Source organism: Ambystoma mexicanum, chromosome 5p (genome assembly GCF_040938575.1).
Source record: "Ambystoma mexicanum isolate Mex_15411 chromosome 5p, UKY_AmexF1_1, whole genome shotgun sequence".
Lineage (NCBI taxonomy): Eukaryota > Metazoa > Chordata > Amphibia > Caudata > Ambystomatidae > Ambystoma > Ambystoma mexicanum.
Window position 1 is genome coordinate 1,151,821,312 of NC_090930.1, and position 18,620 is coordinate 1,151,839,931.

The following is an 18,620-nucleotide window of genomic DNA, read 5'->3' on the forward strand; positions in this document are numbered from 1 at the left end:
CAATAGTCACTGTCCATCCCTATAAATCCAGTCCACCATTTTATGTAATCCTCTTTCTTTGCTGCTCGGGCAGCCAATTAAGTAACTTTGACACTACTTACTGATGGAATGTGTTTTCAGATCGAAATACTTATGTGAAAGTGGTTTTAGACTGTTTTTAATGCGAGCAATAACTTACAGTGTTAGATGAAGGTGGCGGAACATATCCGCAAGGTTTTAGTGATACTTTATCTATTTATTAGGAGCGGAGACGCGAAGGGACAAACGGTTCCGGCGAGAGTATCACTTCGTTTTCAGTAAAGGGAGCACTCCAATCATGGAAGTGCGAGGAGCACACAGGACTTTCAGGATTCCAGCGCTCCTCAGGATCACTTCTGTGACAATTTCATAGTGCAAACCCAAGAGAGACAGACACTCTAATAAAACAGAGCGTTCTGTTTTACCTAAGCTGTTTCAACGATCAGAGTGTTCTGTTTACCTAAGCTGTTTGGTTTCAGAAATCGCTGTAGTTTCCCTTGGAGACACGGCACGACGTGCGTGTGAGGGATACAGCCAGCGTTACATAAAACAGATCTCTGGTGGCTAGAGAAGGCAACACAGGCTAAAAAGAGGTTAGCAGAGAATGTTATAGGCGCAAGAGTGCTATTTGCAATTAATGTGCCCTAACAATACATATTTTGGACGGGTACAGGCCCAAATTAACCTGTTGGGTGGTCAGACAGTGGCACATTTGTCCTCAGCTAAGGCCCACAGTGTCCAGCTCCAGTGAAGAGGGAAGAGCCCAAGTGAGCCAAAAAAGGATGCAACCCGATATGGGTCAAATATTGCACCAAGCTCTAGGACAGTGTCTGGGGCACAGCTCACAAGAGCTGGCAATAATGGAGGACTGGCTTATGTTATCCAATAGTATGGAGGAACATAGAGGGTCAAGTGGACAAGGAACAGAAAAAGGGGAAGAAAGAAAGCCTGAAAAGGACAAAAAGGCCACGATCCCCTGCGCCCCGAGGTCGCCACTGAAAGTAAAGGGCAAGAGGAAGGCGGTAGGCGAAAAGAATAAAGAGGGCAAATGGCGAAATGCAACCTCTGACAGTTCAGAAGGATATGATGAGGATGAGTGGGGGAGTCAATCATCAGAGGAAGAAGTTGAGATTATATCTTCATTAGAAGAAGAAGGTAGTAGTGCTTATAAGAAAACAAGTGGAAGACAAGGAAGAAGAAGCCTGGGATGTGTTTGACCCGGATGCCTTGATACATCCTCATTACTCAGAATGGTAACCACCATCGAAGAATAGTAGCATACATAAAGAGAAGACTCAGAACCCCATTGGCAAAAGAAGCCAGAAATAAATTGAGGGCAGAGTGCCCAAGACCACATCTGCCAGAAGGCATAGTAGAGTCCCAGATATGATGACCGCATGGTCACATTTATGGGGAGATAAGGTTAAGGACATTAAAAAAGGTCTGGACGTGATTGGGCCCCTGACGAAAATCATGTAGATGGCGGACAAAGCTAGAGAAGAAAATGAAACAATAGATCGAGCTATACTGTCTGGATGGGCGCAGAGAGCGATATCTTTACTGGGCAATGCCAATAGTGCTATCATGGCAGATAGAAGGAGATCAATTCTAGTTAAGATTGATCCCAAGCTCAGCAAGCTGGCCACGTCAGAGGCGACCGCTTCCGCCAATGGGAAACTCTTCGGAGACATGTTCATAAAGGAACTACCCAAATTTGCAAATTCCCACATGGCAATTGATAAAGCCAGGCTTCCTTAAAGAGGGTATTTGGCAGATTGGTTTTTGACACGGCTGGAAGAGGCAGGAGCCGCTCCGCCAGCCGCTACACAAGCAACATGTTCCACACTTACAGATACCATTGGAAAAAGGATGAAAGGAAGCCCAACCCGTTCTCCCCTTCAAGAGGAAGAGGGAGAGGGTGGAAACATGCAGAAAATCAACATCAACCTAACTCAGTTCAGAATGAAAGCGCAGGTGTAAATGTCAGACGCACAAACTCCCACAGTAGGAGAGAGAGTAGCAACGTTTGTTAGAAAAATGGCGAATGATCTCTTCAGATGCTTGGGTTTTAGACACCATAAAAGATTTCACATAGACTGGCAAAGTACGCCATGCCAAGAGAAATGGCCAAAGACACTAGTACACTGCACGGCAGACAAAGAGCAGTTAGACGCAGAAATAGAAGAACTAGCATGAAAATCCGCCATAATACAAGCAACAGATATGAAGGATAGCTTTATAAGCAAGATGTTCCTAGTGAGATGCCGCCACAAGATGAGGTCAGTAATAAATCCAAGATAACTGAACGCCTTTATAATATACAGACATTTCAAGATGGAGGGCATGCACCTTCTGAGGGATATATTACAGCAAGGGGACTGGCCAGCCAGGATAGATCCCAAGGATGGTTACCTGACCATACCTATGGCGGTAGAGCAGAGAACATTTGTGAGATTTTGGTGGCGAAGCAAATATGGGAATTCATATGCCTACCGTACGGTATAGCATCAGCGCCATGGTGTTTCACGAAGGCGATGAAACCAGTAGTAACCTTCCTCAGAGAAAGAGGGGTCAGACTGATTATTTATTTGGACGACATTTGTATAATGTGTCAAGACAAAGTACTGATCAAAGAACAGGTGGACAACCCCTAAAACCTCCTGCAGCAACTAGGGTTTATAATAAACTGGGAGAAATCAAACCTGCAGGCGGAATAGAACATGGAATTCCTGGGTTTTAGGATAGATAAAGTGCAGGGAACAATAAATAAATATAAACAAGATCAAGAAAGAGATAAAGAGCAGGCTAGCAGCAGAGACGATATCTCTGAGAGAGTTAGTGAGACTAGTGGGAAGACTGGCATTGTCAATTCAGGCAATCTTCCTGGGTCCGCTCCACTACAGGGCCCTCCAGAGACTGAAGATTCAATACCTCAGAAGGGGCGCAACCTATGAGCAAAGAATACCCCTTTCTCAAGAAGCAAAGGAGGAACTGGAGTGGTGACTACAACACATGGATGCATGGAATGGAAGGGTAATATTTGGCTCAATCCCGGACCTAGTGATAGAATCTGATGCCAGCAGGTTGGGGAAGGGGAGGGGGAGCCAGATGTGGAGATCTGTCGACAGTGGGCAGATGTTCAGAAGAGGAACTGAACCTCCACATAAACTGCCTGGAACTCTTAGCAGGCTCATTTGGACACAGGAGAGAGCACAATGTTGCGTGCTTCTCAAGATGGACAACGTGACAACAGAAAGATATATAAACCGACTGGGAGGCACGAAGTCAAGAATGTTAGCATTGCTAGCAAAGGAATTCTGGCAACTCTGCCTGCAGAGAGACATATCAGTGACGGCAGAATACTTACCAGGCCGTCAGAACGAGGTTGCCGAGTGGAACTCCAGATTCCTCAGGGACACCAGCGATTGGAAGCTGGACGAAAGTCTTTCAGATGCTGATGAGATGGGGTCCGTGCAGAACAGACCTCTCTGCATCGAGATTGAACAAGAAAATTGCTCGGTACTTCAGTTGGAGACCAGACCTAGAGGCGGAAGCGATAGACGCATTCCTGCAACAGTGGTGGCCAAGCAAGGGATATGCATGTCCTCCTTTCGCGATGATAGCGAGGACAATGGTGCAGGTGAGGAGACTGCAAGTATCCGTGATACTGACTATACCAGATTGGAGGGCTCAAGCATGGTTCCTGGATCTGCTAGGGACGTCCCACGACAACCCAATAGTTCTACCGAGGTTCAATTTAATAGTGAGGCATCTCACAGGGGAAGGTCATCCTCTGGTGAAGACAGGCAGCCCCAATTACATTGCATGGGCAATTTCAGGAGATCCTCGACTAGGCCAGGATTATCGGACGAGGCTGAACAGATTATCGAGGAAGCCTGGGTGCCCGGGACCAGGAAAGCATACAGTACAGCCTGGTCAGAATGGCACAATTGGTGTGTGGAAAGGAACATGTATTCCACTGGAACAGATGTGGTACACGTAGCCAATTTTTTGGCTCAGTTAGCAGCTCAGGGCAAAGCATATAGGACGATCAATACTGCTTGTTCAGCTATTTCAGTGGGACACCCGAGAATAGAAGGGATGCCAATGGGAGAACACCCTCTGATTTGCAGACTTTTGAAAGGGGTTAGAATAATTAGACCCCCGAGACAGAATACAATCAAATATGGGACGTGGATAAAGTCCTAAAAATGATCACATCATTGTCTGATAACGATGAACTGACAAGGAAGGCGTTATCAGCCAAATTGGCCATGCTTCTATCCTTACTGTCATTTAAGAGGGTATCAGACGTCAGGGCGCTAGAGATCAATAGGAAAACTGTATCCCCCCAGGGAATGACTTTCGATATTGTGAAAAGGACAAAAAACTTGGTTGAGATCAATATCATATGAAGCATTCCCAGACCAACCCAAACTACGCCCAGTGAGATGCATTTCAGCTTACGAATCCATGATTAGGGAATTGCGACCCCCAGGGGTGACTCAGTTATTCATAGCTATGAGGAAGCCTTTTGGGGCAGTGGTGTCAGCTACGCTGGCTAGATGGATACGGTGGGTTATGTCCCAAGCAGGAGTAGGTACAGATTGCTATGGAGCACACTCAGTGAGAGGCACAGTGGCCTCTAAGGCTTTTCAGGCAGGAGCCAGACTGGAAGACATTATGAAGGCAGCAGACTGGTCGAGGGAATCAACTTTTAAAACCTTTTATTTTAAGCCAGTGGAAAACGTGGCAACGTTGGTGGTAAGAAAGCTTTGAACAAGCATAATCTGAGCATCTGTGTCTTGACATAGAATTCATATTTTCCATAAATACGTTACAGAAAGTCATTGTTCTATTAAAGACATGGAGGCAAAGGATTATCCCACCCAATAATCAATGTCATGTATTGATAATGAGACTTTTTTTATCATGATGATAATTATGTTATGATGATATGTTTTCAAAAGTGAATCTTCGGATGGTCTTGCTCATGTCAATTACACACCCTTGGGCCAGAAGACTGAAATATGGTTTGTGTTTCAGGTTCTATGGCGGATAATAAAGCAATAGGATCATGAATTTGTTTTAAGAGGACACTTCTACAGCATCGACCGGTTGGGATGCTACAGTTCGGAAAGGATCATACAAAGAAAGAGGATTACATACAATGGTGGACTGGATTTATAGGGATGGACAGTGACTATTGGTGGTTTAAGGTCACATGTTTGAAAGACCAATAACATTATGAACTACAAAAGACTCTAAACTTATGGGGAGTGTAGTTTTTGCATTTGTATTGTTATTCTTTTGATGATGCTGCTCGAACAGTAAAGTTGAGAGGAAGCATAATCCTTTGCCTCTGTGTCTTTAATAGAATTATGTAACGTATGTATGAAAAATCTGAATTGTTGTGCAGATGTGGGGATGATAAGCAATGGGAACGGCATAAGACGTGTCTAGAGTATGAAAAGCAACTATCCTCTCCTAGTTCCATCTTAGTTGGGATGGCTGATCCACTCCAAACTTGTTTATGATGGGTCCTCGAGTAGAGGAAAACTGAGATATGATCATCCTGTGGAACCCTACCAATCCCAAGGATTCCCTCTGTTCAATCTTGATAGCGAGGCAGGAGACTTTATGACCAGCTACCACCTTCTCTGCCTGTGGTTGTACTAGCCCATTCTCCAAGCAGAAGCCCGTGTATTTTAGAGTGGACTGGGCTAATTCACATTTGGCAAGGTTAGCATTTAGCTCGACTTTCCTTAGGGCATACCCACTACTTTTAAATGAAGCATTTGTCTTTTGCATATTTTTCAAGGGATTACAATGTCTGCAATGTAGGCTCCTACAAACTCCCTGTATAGTCTTAGGATGGAATCTGTAATTCTGCAGGTCACAGGAGCCCATGTAACCGAAAGGATAGTACGCTGAGCTGAAATAACCCTTTCAAGGTGAAGAAGGCTATCCTCTCCTTAACTTCAGTAGCTATAGGAAATGTCTCTTTGTGAGGTTGAGCACACGTTTATGCATGACTTCCGATAATGTGGAGCCAAAGAACCCAACTAACACAAGTCATTGACATATTCCCCCAAAATGTATATGCCAACACAAATAGATAATATACCAATGAGGTGGCACTGTTCCCCGAACATGGCACCCGCAGCCTACACGACACCACCCTATGAAAAACCAAGAAATTAAGAGGGCACTTCGGGGGACATAGTCCACAACCAATCCCAAAAGATTACACCACCTGCCTCACGTCATTTATATTAGTAGATCTGATCAATACCCACTTGCTGAAATGGATTCCATAGCCTCTGCCTGACAAAATGTTTTCCATCAAATTAGGTTTCTGTTTTCCGTGAGCCACTCCAACCGTGGAGTGGAGACTCGCACACCTGTGTGAAGAGAGAACCATGAAAGGCTGAGTGGTATTAAAAAGCTGACAATCCAAGGCACAATTTACACTACATTTTCTTGTGATTACTTCTGGTGAATAAAGAACTTGAAACATAATTTACTACAGCAGTAATCTACCACAAAGCAGCATAAGCCACTGCCTTTTTGGATGTAATACTATGGGATTCATTATAAGTTTGGTGGTATCCTGCTGCTAAATCAGGCGGGATACCACCAAACGGTAATACCGTTACCGGCACTTCGTCTGCCGGAATTACTGGCAGATTCCAAGTGCCAGTAAGGTTAGTTACTCCCTATGGGGGGAGTAGCTAGTATTAGCGACACTGGTAATACCGGTGCCGGTATTACTAGCAGTCATTGATGGTGGGGTGCTGGTATCCCCTCCAGCTCCAAGCTGGAGGTTATTCTGGCCACCCCATCATCAAACTCAGAGTATGCCAGTCCAGGAATGTGCCGGTAAACGGAATTACCGGCACATTAATTCCAGACTGACATACATGTAATGATGCCCTATGACCATTATGGTCCTTAACATCCTATTAAGTGATGCTTTGGAAGCACAGCACAAAGATCAGACAAACATATGAACTAGTAAATTACCTGGGGGCGCTGCATTTCTGCTAATCAGTGAAAGGTTATAAACATGCAGCTGGACACAAACTGGGCATAGCATTCATATGTAACAAATCTGTCAGTGCAACCATCTACAACCTCTGTAATCTGTCTGCAAAACTGTAATCAGCATCCTCTTTAAAGCATTTTTTTTCCCAGCACTCAACCTCGGTTGACAGTTGACACATAATATATATATATATTTATAATATGATCATATATTATTTAGGGAAAACATGAAAGTGGTGGGCAAAAGGGCCCCTGTCCACTCCCATCCCCCCAGTATATTATGCCATGTTGTTCGCCAAAGAGTCTTTGACCTCTGTATACCCATGCCCAACTGGGTGTCAGGAAGACAGGAGGATAGGCCAATGTAAAAAAACACCTCCCGGATGTAACTTGCACAGTTAATGCAGGCTATTTTTCTCCTTTCAAGTAGGGGTGTCACAGTATTAGTATTATGACGGTATGATAACCTTCTAGCCAAATGACGGTATATCATGGTTATCGCGGTATAGCAGGTGGAGTTAACTAATCTTAACAAATATTTTCTAAAAAGGTCTTAAATTGTCAGATTTATCATCAAAAACAAAACCAGGCACCCAAGGCCAGAATTGGGCTTTTCAACAAACTTTCCACTGAAATGCCACCCCTTGCTTCCCCCAAACACACGTGTGGAGCAGGGACGTCATTTCACAAAAATGCCAGGGGAAGCGGAAGTGACATCAGACGACCCTTGACAGGAAGTGATGTCATTTGACCCCACTCCGAAGTGATACCGTGGGAAGTGCTGGAACACGACCTTTCACCTGTTGACAAAACAGGAAGTGGCATCACATAGCATTGTACACTACGAAAAATATGGTTACAATATCACTATAATGTGATGTACATTTCATACAAGAATGGATCGCCATATGTATCATTAAGATCAGTGTGTATAGGCCCATATTACTGTGAATGCAAGCAGACGTCCATGACCAAATGATAAATGTGTTATTATATACCATTTACGCTTAAGCGCTTTATATAGAAAAAATATACATACAATATCACCCAACCTGTGTTGGTACTCATTTATCGACCTCAGAAGGATGAAAGGCTGAGTTGCGGCGTTTAAGAACAGACTAAATCAGTGACTGACCCCTTGAAGTGTGCCTGAAATAAACCTTTAATGAGTCTAGCAATTATTGTATAGAATTCCAGAAAGACATTATTTGGTATTCCTATTCTTACTTATTTAGGGTCAGTGCTGAAAGTGTTAGACTTGTGGCACTCCTGTTATTATTTTTCTTCTTTTTTTTTAAGGGGCCTGAACAAGAAACCCAGCCCCTCCCGAAGTAAAGAGCCACATGGTGCTGGCCACAGCCCAGGAGCTTGCATTACAATTTTCTTTTTTAGAGGTTGCAAGGGAGAACACAGAGGTCGCAAAGGAGACCTCAGAGGTCGCAGTTGCAACCTCTGGCGACCCCTAAATGACGTCCATGGTGTGGAGAGGAGGAGTGGGGCAGGAGCCCTGCTGCGACTGGCAAAGCAAACTAAATAGCTTTTCTTAAGTGGTCATTTAGGCTTTTAGCTCCCTCACTGACTACTGGTGAATATGAACATGTTGCCATCTTGATAACCTGCATGCCACAGATTAATGGAGGCTGATGGTCGTATACGCTTGTGCGCATACACACAGATGCACACACACTCTCTCTTTACGTTACAGCCAGTTTACTTGCGGGCCAAAAGGTGTTCAGTATTCACGGACATGTTACCCTTTGGTAAGGCAGCAGGGAATACCCAGAGAGATGAGTGAATGTCACAGTGTGACTTATTATATGTAAATTCAATGATGGAACCAGGGAAATCCCCCATTGTCATATGTTTAGCAAACATTATCCATTATAAATATATAAACCACACAGCCGCAATCCCTAAGTAAACCCTTTTCCTTCTTGGCACTGTATTTATTCTTCCTATTGCTAACATTGATTTTATGTCAGGCACATGTGGTTTATGGAATGGCATTAAAAACTGCTCCAACTGAAACTACTTGGCAGACTGCACATCCAACAGTGCAAGACCAAGACTATGCAGTACTTGCTTACTGCAGCCTTTCCAAATCAGATTGAAAAGCACACTTAACGGTATAAACGGTATACCGGCATAAACAATGTGACGGTTATCATTGTTCAATTAAGTGGTTCACGGTATCTTTAACGGTATACCGTCATACCGTTACATCCCTACTTTCAAGACGAACAATCTAATCCCATTAGAGATTTGAGCAGTGGGAAGGAGCAGAGCATACACTGGGCAGTCCCATACAAATGCATACAAGGCTGCTTGGTGGGGCTGAGCAGAGGTTTTGTGCCATGGAAATCTCCTCTGTCATCACCTCCATCTTGCATTTGCGATGAGCAGAAATGAGTCTGCCATTGGGCGTTGCTTATAGTTGCTGCCAGGTCAAATATTCAGCATCTAGCAATGTAAAGTAACTTTCCCTCAAGTCCTTTCCATTCCCACAATAGCTCTCTGTGAGCAGCAGCTATTTATTTAGAGCAATATCTCAATACCTATAATTACCTCGAACGTGCTGCACTTAGAACAATGTTTGCATAATGTAAAATATTAAAAATTAAATAAAATAACGTCCCTATCACCATCTTCTACCAATGTCCAAGCAAAGTATAATCCAGCACTTACACTATATTATTGTCATATGGTGATATTCAGTTGAAATGCCATTTAATTAGTAGTCTGTGAAAATAAAACGTGCACTTTTTATTTGAACCACATTTATTTTGCTTGACAGCAGCAAGAGTGAACCAATCTCCAGTGGCCGTCGCCTCTCCAAAGATACAGGAAGTATCTCTGCTTACAGCCTCTACCTTCATCGATGGAGGACGTACGTACCGGGCTTACATTTACTACCTTGAGTGTCCCTCCTTACAGTTTAAAATTGTCTAATTATTGAACTGTTTTTTTTTACTAGTGACCATGTACTACATAACATAAATATCTATGATTAAAATGTGATTTCAATAATGATTTACATAGCAGTATACAATAGTTGTTTTTGTCGCTACTGATAGAACAGTTAGGTATACCTTACTTCTCAACATCTACTGTAGTTTAAGTCTGTGATCCCCATTATACATTCTGACTACGGCATAACACCATACTCCTACTTATCCTGCTACATCTCCTAACTGTTATTTCACTCCCTCTCTCTCTGACCTTAATTTGGGCCCCTGACACCCCAATCCTGCTGCAATAAATATTTATACAACACTAACCACTTGGACTCCCGGGACCCAAAACTCTTTGTGGTGGACATCACTGAAACCTGGATCTCCCTCTGAATCTCCCTCCACAACAAGGCCACTCCAGATGTGATGCACTCCACACAGACTTTCCCACCACTTCCCAAAAAGACTTAAGTTAAAAAGGGAGTGGTGTTGGTCTAATGATAAGTAAAGATGCCCCATCCGCCCCACTTTCCCCCATCGGACTTCACCCCCTCTTCCTTTAAGCACATCTCCATCCAACTTCCCTTTTCAATCCCACTCATCATCCTCATCTATCGCCCATCTGGCACCCTCAATCTCTTCTGCTCTGAACTTGACATGCTACTGTAAGGAGCCCTGGCTGACATCTCCTGGGTCTCACTCCCTCATCCTCAACCTTTGATCTGCCCAGCCATCAAACCACTGAAGACAAACATGCAGCTTTACATGCCTCAGTGGCGCAAGAGTTGTTCACTGATTCTCCTCACTGCCTATAAAAACTCCCTCGTTGCCCTCACCAATGCTCTCGACTCAGCCAAATCCACTTTACATAATGACCTAATAGTCTCTCTTCACTCACATCTTCGCTAACCGTTACTAACCCCCAGACAACCCAGCCTATACTACTTTATCAGTCTGCTAACAACTTTGCCTTCTACTTCTCCAAAATCTCTAAAATATGTGGCATCTTGTCCACCTTCTTATCACTCCCACCTCCTTCCTCCGATCCTTGCCTGGCACCACACCATTTCCTCACTCTCACCCTTATTTCCTACCTCCCCAACTGAACTCCTACCCATCCTTCACTTTGTTAGCCCTTTTTGTCTCCAATTGATCCCTTTGTACTCCAAACTATCAAAGTGCTTGCATCTAACATCTTCTCCTACCTCACCAGCCATTGAAATCTCTTCCTCTCAATGGGCTTCTTCCTGCCAGCTCCACAATATCCACTGTCATCCCCATAATTAAGAAACCTGTGGCTGACCTTTACAACTCCTCCTTCTACAGACCTCTTTCTCTCCTTTCCCACCACTCCACAATCCTTAAGAGAGTTTACTTCAGCCATATTGTTGACTACCTCAATGTCCACTCACTCTGTGATCCACCTCCAAACTGTGTTCCGGATAAAACACTCACTGAAACTGCTCTCAACCATGTAGAAACTCTTTAACCACTGCTCAGAACTCCCCTCTCTCCTCCATATTTACCCTGCTTGACCCCTATCTCTCCATTGTCTTTATTAAAGTGGATCATCCCTCCCTCCTTCAAAACCTCTCCTCCCTTGGCTTGATGGATACTGCACTTGTGGGGTCTTGTCTCTGACTGCTCGCCCATCTCCTGGAACTCAAACACCTCTTCCCCTCACACATCTTCCTGTGGGCATCCCCCAAGATACAGTCCTCAGCCAACTCCTCTTTATTCCCTACAGTCCACTTATGTAATCTTTGGGCATTCGTCATCAACTCTTTCCTCTTTACTTAAGAAACCCAGATCAACCCATAATCTCTAACCCATTAGCAACTGTTAATTAGTAGGCGGGAGCCGGTAAGTCAGGTTTAAATGAAAACATCTTTATTTTATTATCAACGCTTTTATGTAGCTCTCATGTCAAGACAATGCGTAAACACGGAAAACTCTGCTTCTTTTTGTCATCTTGGCTGATTAGAAAAACAAATGTTGTTGGCTCCGGAAATAATGGAAAGAAATGCTCTTTAATAGTATTTACGGCTCCTGCTGTCGGCGCTGTGGTTCAATAAACAACGGGTCCTCCGTAGCATTCCCCACGACTTTGTGTCGGCTCTGTGGGTATGAGAGCCAGGAGTCCTCAGCAAACGAATCCTCATGCGAGTAATACACCGCTCTTGGTGTCAGTTCCATGCAAAAAGAATTAACTACTGTTCCACTGCAGACTTCACCTTTCCCCGGTGTCCTTTCTGCACCCACTCGAATCCAGTGACATCCTCTGTCCACTCCTCAGCCGCCGCGCTCGGTCCGTAGACTAAAATATCGAGACAGAGCGTAAGTCCACAACTGCCGCTTTTAACAGTCTCTTTCCTCCTCCCCACCCAACTCCAGGTGTTTCCAATCCTTTCCCTCTTTCCTCAGTAAACCCCTCCCTTCTTGTATTCCGAGGCGTTCCCTTTGATACCCTTTCTGTCTGTTTGTCACTCGTCCCGCCGCCCTTGCCCTTCCCCAAGTCTGTATCTATGTCTGCTACGAGGACAAGGCAAGTGTATCATCCTTTTTATTTTATGGAAGCATGTTTTAGTGGTTTTCAGCTTCACAGCGGTTCGCCCGTATTTAAACAGAGGCATGCTGGGAGTAGTAGTTCCTGTATCTACCCAGGCAGTTGAACTACTCCCGGCAATTCCTGACACTGACATTGTCTTCGGTCATCCCATGTCGTTCGAGCACATCATTTCCATTAGATGGACTTACTGCATTTCCATTAGATGGACTTACTGCTTCATCTCTTGATTGCTTGAGAGCACAACAGCCTGAGAACACCGGCACTCCTGTCCAGGCCATAATTCACTCTCCCCACTGTGTTTTCTTGTGGATTTCCTGATTTGGACTGCACTGCCCGGTCTCCCTCTCGGGACCTGCGAGGTCCAGTCTCACAGCAACACAAAGCAATCAATCACTGGATGGTGGTATAATACAAAATGATTAACTGCTCTAAGATGGGAGTCATCTTTATTCCCGCCTCCAATGCTAATCCCCTTCTCCTTTGTTTCGTTTCCTTCCCTCCTGACCTACTCATCCCATCACCCAAGGATTGCAACGTGTGGGTCCTCTTTCATAGCAATTTAACCTAAGACACCCGCTACTGCAACTACTGACAGAATAAATTTACTTACCATCAGAAAAATCCTTATCCAACTGAACTAGAATTCAAACATACTCTTTTGACTCACTCTCTAAATAAAGTTCTCAACTTTGGTTAACTGTACCTCTTACTTGCCAAGATGCTCCCCCCACCTTCACAAACCAACGCCATGCTGGACTGCTCACCATGCAAAGTGTCTCTTTCCGAGTTCCCTCTCTCCTAGTTTACAAAACAATCCATGGTCTTGCACCCCTCTGATTTGCAAACTGCATATATCTCTTTACTCTGCCTAACAGGTTCTGCAATCATCCTCCCTCTAAAATCTTTGTCTCCTGTCTCTCTTGTGTCTCCTTCCACTTCCACTCTTTCTGTCTATTTACCTCTCCCCTGGGGTACCCTCCTCCGACATTTCAGGTAATTCATCTGACAAAATATTTAGGAGCAGAGTTAAATGTCACCTGCTAGTCAGTGAAGAGACATCTTCTAGACCCTCACCACCACCCACCAATGAACCCCAGTCTACCTCTCCAAATAATGCCCCATTTGTTTGTATAATAATGTACATATGGATATTACTTTCAGGTCCAGGCCCTATGTGCTAATCATATTCATGTCTGTCTCTTGTCTCGGTCCCCAGAGTATGCCTCAAAACCATGCCTTAATCACCTAGTATTTTGTACAATCCATACTTCCACCACCCTATTGTAAAATCATCTTACACAGGGACTGCCTCTTCATTCCCTCATAAGTGTAATTTCTGAGCGATATGATTTCCCAGTTGGTCAATACAAACACATAAAAATCCAAGCTTGCTTTCTGAGCAAGCTGTTGGCTTCTCCCTCCCGCTAACCAGCAAAAAGTGACTTATTTTACAATGTGTGCATGTAATCCTATGCACTCCTTCACTTACTCACACCATTTACTACCTTATTACATGCTTTCTCCTTCACTATTGCTCCTCGACCACACAAGTTCTTTTTCAGTTTTTTTGTGTTCATGTGATGAAGATTAAAAAGGACCAGGAGCTCTCAAGACCGATGATGAAGTTAAAAACGTAAAGGTATGTTTTATGGCCTGTGACGAATCACAGGAATTCCGCCTGTGAGGCTAAGGAGGTGAGCCTACTCCGCAAGACCCTCCTTAGGGGTCGAGGCAAGTGGGACCTCACTGGGAGAGACTCCCCCTTTGGGCCTCCCTGCTACTTCCTGCCCCACCAGGGTGCACAATTGGGGCCGGAAGGAGCAGGCTGTCTTTCTAGTTTAAAACCTATTGAGAATGCTGGTAGCATTTTCTGAAATTGGAGATGCTTAAAGCGACAAAGCTTTCAATTCTATACATCAGTTAATCAAAGCAATTCTAATGTAATTATCAAGGTAAAACACACAATTATATTTTGACAGTATTTATATATAATATATTCACAATGATTTTTGCATAAATAAATTGCATATGGTCTGGATACCGCTGGCAGGGCCACAGTACACTACTCCACAGACAAGCCTATGCCCTCTGATACTACTGCATTTACTGTGTTCTACGGACTAAAAGGTAGGGCAGTACTGGAGAATAATATTTATTGTAGGATGTCATATATTTTAAGGCGAGAATATTATATTTCTGACAAAGGACTAACTGTTAAGGGGGAAAAGATATCATTGTATAGCCTCATTTTCCATGAACAAAGGTGAAATAGCCTTTTGACATATTTGTTCTGCATCTGCCATGTCTCCTAGGTGAATGGGGTTCACATTCAATATGCCTATACGCCTGTAATCATGCAGTGACACTGCGTGCACTTTCACACACCCCAGAAACCCGATGATAGAATTGTCTATGGGCTGTCCACTTATTTAGTTCACCGTCGTATGCTTGACAGAATTACCTGGAATGGTCATTTGTGAGGCCATGTTAATTCTCAAAAACTGTAATTTCGGGGTTATGGCGTGACACACATAGTGATGAGTGTGTGCCAGTGGATCCTACAGCATTAGCTGTTGTTTCTCAACGCCATGTGCACGCTACAGGCATTGGACACAGCAGGGAAAGCATGGACATTCCCTACATTCATACATATACTGCATGCTTTAGAATCTTAGAATGATGAGAAAACATAACCTTTAAAGATAGCTGAGGAGCACCAGGACTATACTGTTTAGCTTTTTCCTGTATAATCTAGAATTGCAGCCTTCAGTGTTTGCGCCAGCATTATTCTTGCCTAACGACATGTCTGTTTCAGGACCATTTTAATAATGCATGTTTTACCAACATTCCATAAACCTAGGAAAATACATGAATAACACTAGAAAAAATAAGTTTTTTCTTTACATTAAAACATTCCATTATATATAATCATTAATATTGAAAACAATATTCTTTATTTTAAAATGAATACACAAGATGACTTAATATTAATTATCATAGTTCAACTGAAATCTAGACCACAGAATATATAAGCGATTAGTACATCCTTGTTCTGTAAGATCTTTTCTTTATGCGATGCACCTGAGTCAACTCATAATGCTATACCCAGTTATCAAGAGGGGGGTTGCTGCTTCTGAACTTTGTATGCAAGATGGTATATATGCTTTAATAATAAAGTGAGAGGCAAATTGAGAGTGGTATAAGCATCAATCACACAAATGTAGATATGGGATCTTCTTGGTGTTTACAGAAAAGGAGGTAGAAGTAGCAGTATATACTGAAAGATTTGGGAAGGCCCCTCAGCCGGACAAGATCCCTGTTAATTTCTTCCAAAATCAATCCAAGATCTGGATCCCCTTTTTCACTGAATTTTATAGCGTTCTAAATAAATTACGGATTATCTCAGCAAGCTAGTCAATGCTGGAAATTATTCAGCAATATAAATAGGAAAAGAAAGACTGCCCAGACAAACATCAACCAAGAAACAAGAAAAAGGGAATGATACAGTAATTTTAGCAAACCTAGAAGACTGGGCAGAGGCTGACAATCTTGTGACAGATTTACATGCAGGTTTTCGAAAAACCGTGGTACCACTGAACACACATTTATTGTAACTACCTCAATGCAGATGTACATGGTACATAAATTACTTTTTGGACCAGTATGTCGTCAAAAGAACCTAACTAAATTTGGAGAAAACTGAAGTTATGGAGTTGGGGAGAAATAAAATGAGGCAAAGGAAACATTATGACCGGCTTTTGAAAAACCAAAAACTGACTCTAGTAAATGAATACAAATATCTTGGTGTCATATTCAGTAACTCCTCCACAAATAAGCCACAGCAGAATTATCTAAATGGCAAACTGACTACTTTAATCTCACAAGCCACGATCCTTCAATATAAGTATGGTAAATTCTCATGTGCACATATTCTTATATTTTACCAACAAAAAGTAACCCCTATTATCACATATGGGTCGGAGGCCTGGCTACCACCAAAGTTTTGCTATTGGAACTAAATTGAAGCAAGGTTCTGGAAAAAAGTTTTGAATCTCCCCAACTCAGCTCCAACTGCTCTTCTACGTTTCGAGCTAGGCATTTTATCTATACACATGCAAGTATCGTGGAAGAGATGTTGTCTGTTCCGAAAATGTGTAATGGGTTTAGCTAATAACAATCTGCTGACAGTATTGGCAAACTATTTAATGCGCTCTGAGCATTCATTTCCATCTACATGGAGAGCTGCTGTCCTATCAGATATGGCTGAAGCAAATATTTTGTTAGATCCAATTGGATTGGCATCTAACTCAACAGAGTTGTCTAAAACTGAAAGATTTTGATAGAGCACTCTTTGGACACAAATAATTTCGACAAGCAGCTGACTATTTATTAAAATGCCCTTGATTCAATCTAAGAAATCAGATATTGAGGTTTTGTCTGAATTTATGGCCCACAAACCAAATCTTACTGAGAAGAGGTCTCATCCCAGTGGAAACATCACATTGCCGATTTTGTAAAATTGTAGAAGCCAAAGAAACACTAAAACATATACTAATTGAGTGTGTCGCTTTGGGAAAACAAAGAGAAGATATTATCAATAAATTAACACGGTCACACCACATAACGCGCTCAAATGATGAATTATTGTATGAGCTATTTGCGACACCTAAAATATCACTAAGAATAGCTACTATCCAATTCCTAAACACAGCATTGTACACAATGTGTCCTGACAAGTAGGTTGGTGTGCTGCTGTTTTAGTAATTTTATTTTCTGAAAACTCTAGCAATTTTTTTACTGAAGGCCGCAATGAGGTTGGGTGTGGCTCTTAACAAATGGAATAATTTAGTCAAAGAATATAGACAATGTTATTATAACATAGTTTAGTCTTTCTTTTTTGCTCTTCTCTTTTCAATTTGTTGATCTATTATGTAAAACTGTGATGATTTGATTTGATGCTTAAATATGTTTTTATCTCTGTATTGCAATACTTGTTTTGAAAGGCTAATTAACCAACCAAAATAAAAAGAAATTACTTTTTTATGCGTTTTTAATAGATTTTAAAGCTGCCTTTGATAACATTGAAATACCTATTCTGTGTTAGGTTTTGGAAATTATGGGGATTCCCCATGTCCTGTTGCCTGCAATTAAGCTGCTGTACAGTGCAAATAAGTCCAAAGTTAGATATTATTCCCATGGAGAAACTTGTGAGCCGTTTGACGTAAATGTCGGAGTAAGACGAGGTTGTGTTCTCGCCCCTCGCCTTCTTTTATTTCTTAAATATATTAACAAACTAGCATTGAGTATCCAAAATACTGACTCTGATGCACCTGCACTAGGAGGGAACACAATTGGCATTCTGCTGCATGGAGATGACATAGTTTTTATTTAAAAAAACCCTGATAGACATCAACAGCCAGTTAGATATACTTAAATCGTTTTCTGACTGGTGATATCTTAAGGGTTCTATGTTGTTTTACTTCGAAAAGCTCATCAAAAATCTTTGTTTCTATTTGGGTGTAGCCCCCCTACCCTATATTATTCCCCCTGCCCTATATTATTAACCCTACCCCAATCCCATCCCCACTCCTTTTAAACCCTTAACTCCCTATATATTTCAATTCGTTTTTTCAAAGTAATTTTTTCGTTACAAATTACTTCGAAAAGAACACCTGTCGATGAAAGCAAACAATTCACTTTTAACATTTAATTTGTCGAAAATGTTATCAATGACTTGCCACAAATACAGAGCATCAATCATTATTTTTAGATGCGGGGGCAAGTTGATAAAAAAGGTTGAATACTTCAACTACTTTGGGATGAGACTGGATAAGCGGGAATTGGCATAACCATAATGAAATGGATGAAATAACATTTTTAAACTAGCTATTGTTAAATAAAAATCAGTCCTACTTTGTTACTGCGTAATACAGTCAAAGAGTTAAATATCTGCAAATAAATTGTGAGGGATCTGTCTTGCCAGAACAAGGATACCCCATGGAAATGGCTCTTGCATGTTAAATCTACCTAAACCA

The 18,620-nt window shown here is 42.4% G+C and overlaps 1 protein-coding gene across 5 annotated transcripts in view; it reads left to right on the forward strand.

Annotated features, from left to right (window-relative positions):
- KIAA0319 (KIAA0319 ortholog) overlaps positions 1 to 18,620 on the forward strand; it is an 806,237-nt gene that overhangs the window by 485,950 nt on the left and 301,667 nt on the right. For 4 of the 5 annotated variants that reach the window (XM_069613622.1, XM_069613620.1, XM_069613621.1 and 1 more), the window contains one exon: positions 9,860 to 9,952. In XM_069613622.1, the coding sequence (XP_069469723.1) occupies positions 9,860 to 9,952 (93 nt within the window). The remainder of the gene's footprint in view (positions 1 to 9,859; positions 9,953 to 18,620) is intronic. The other variant, XM_069613623.1, reaches the window with a different exon arrangement.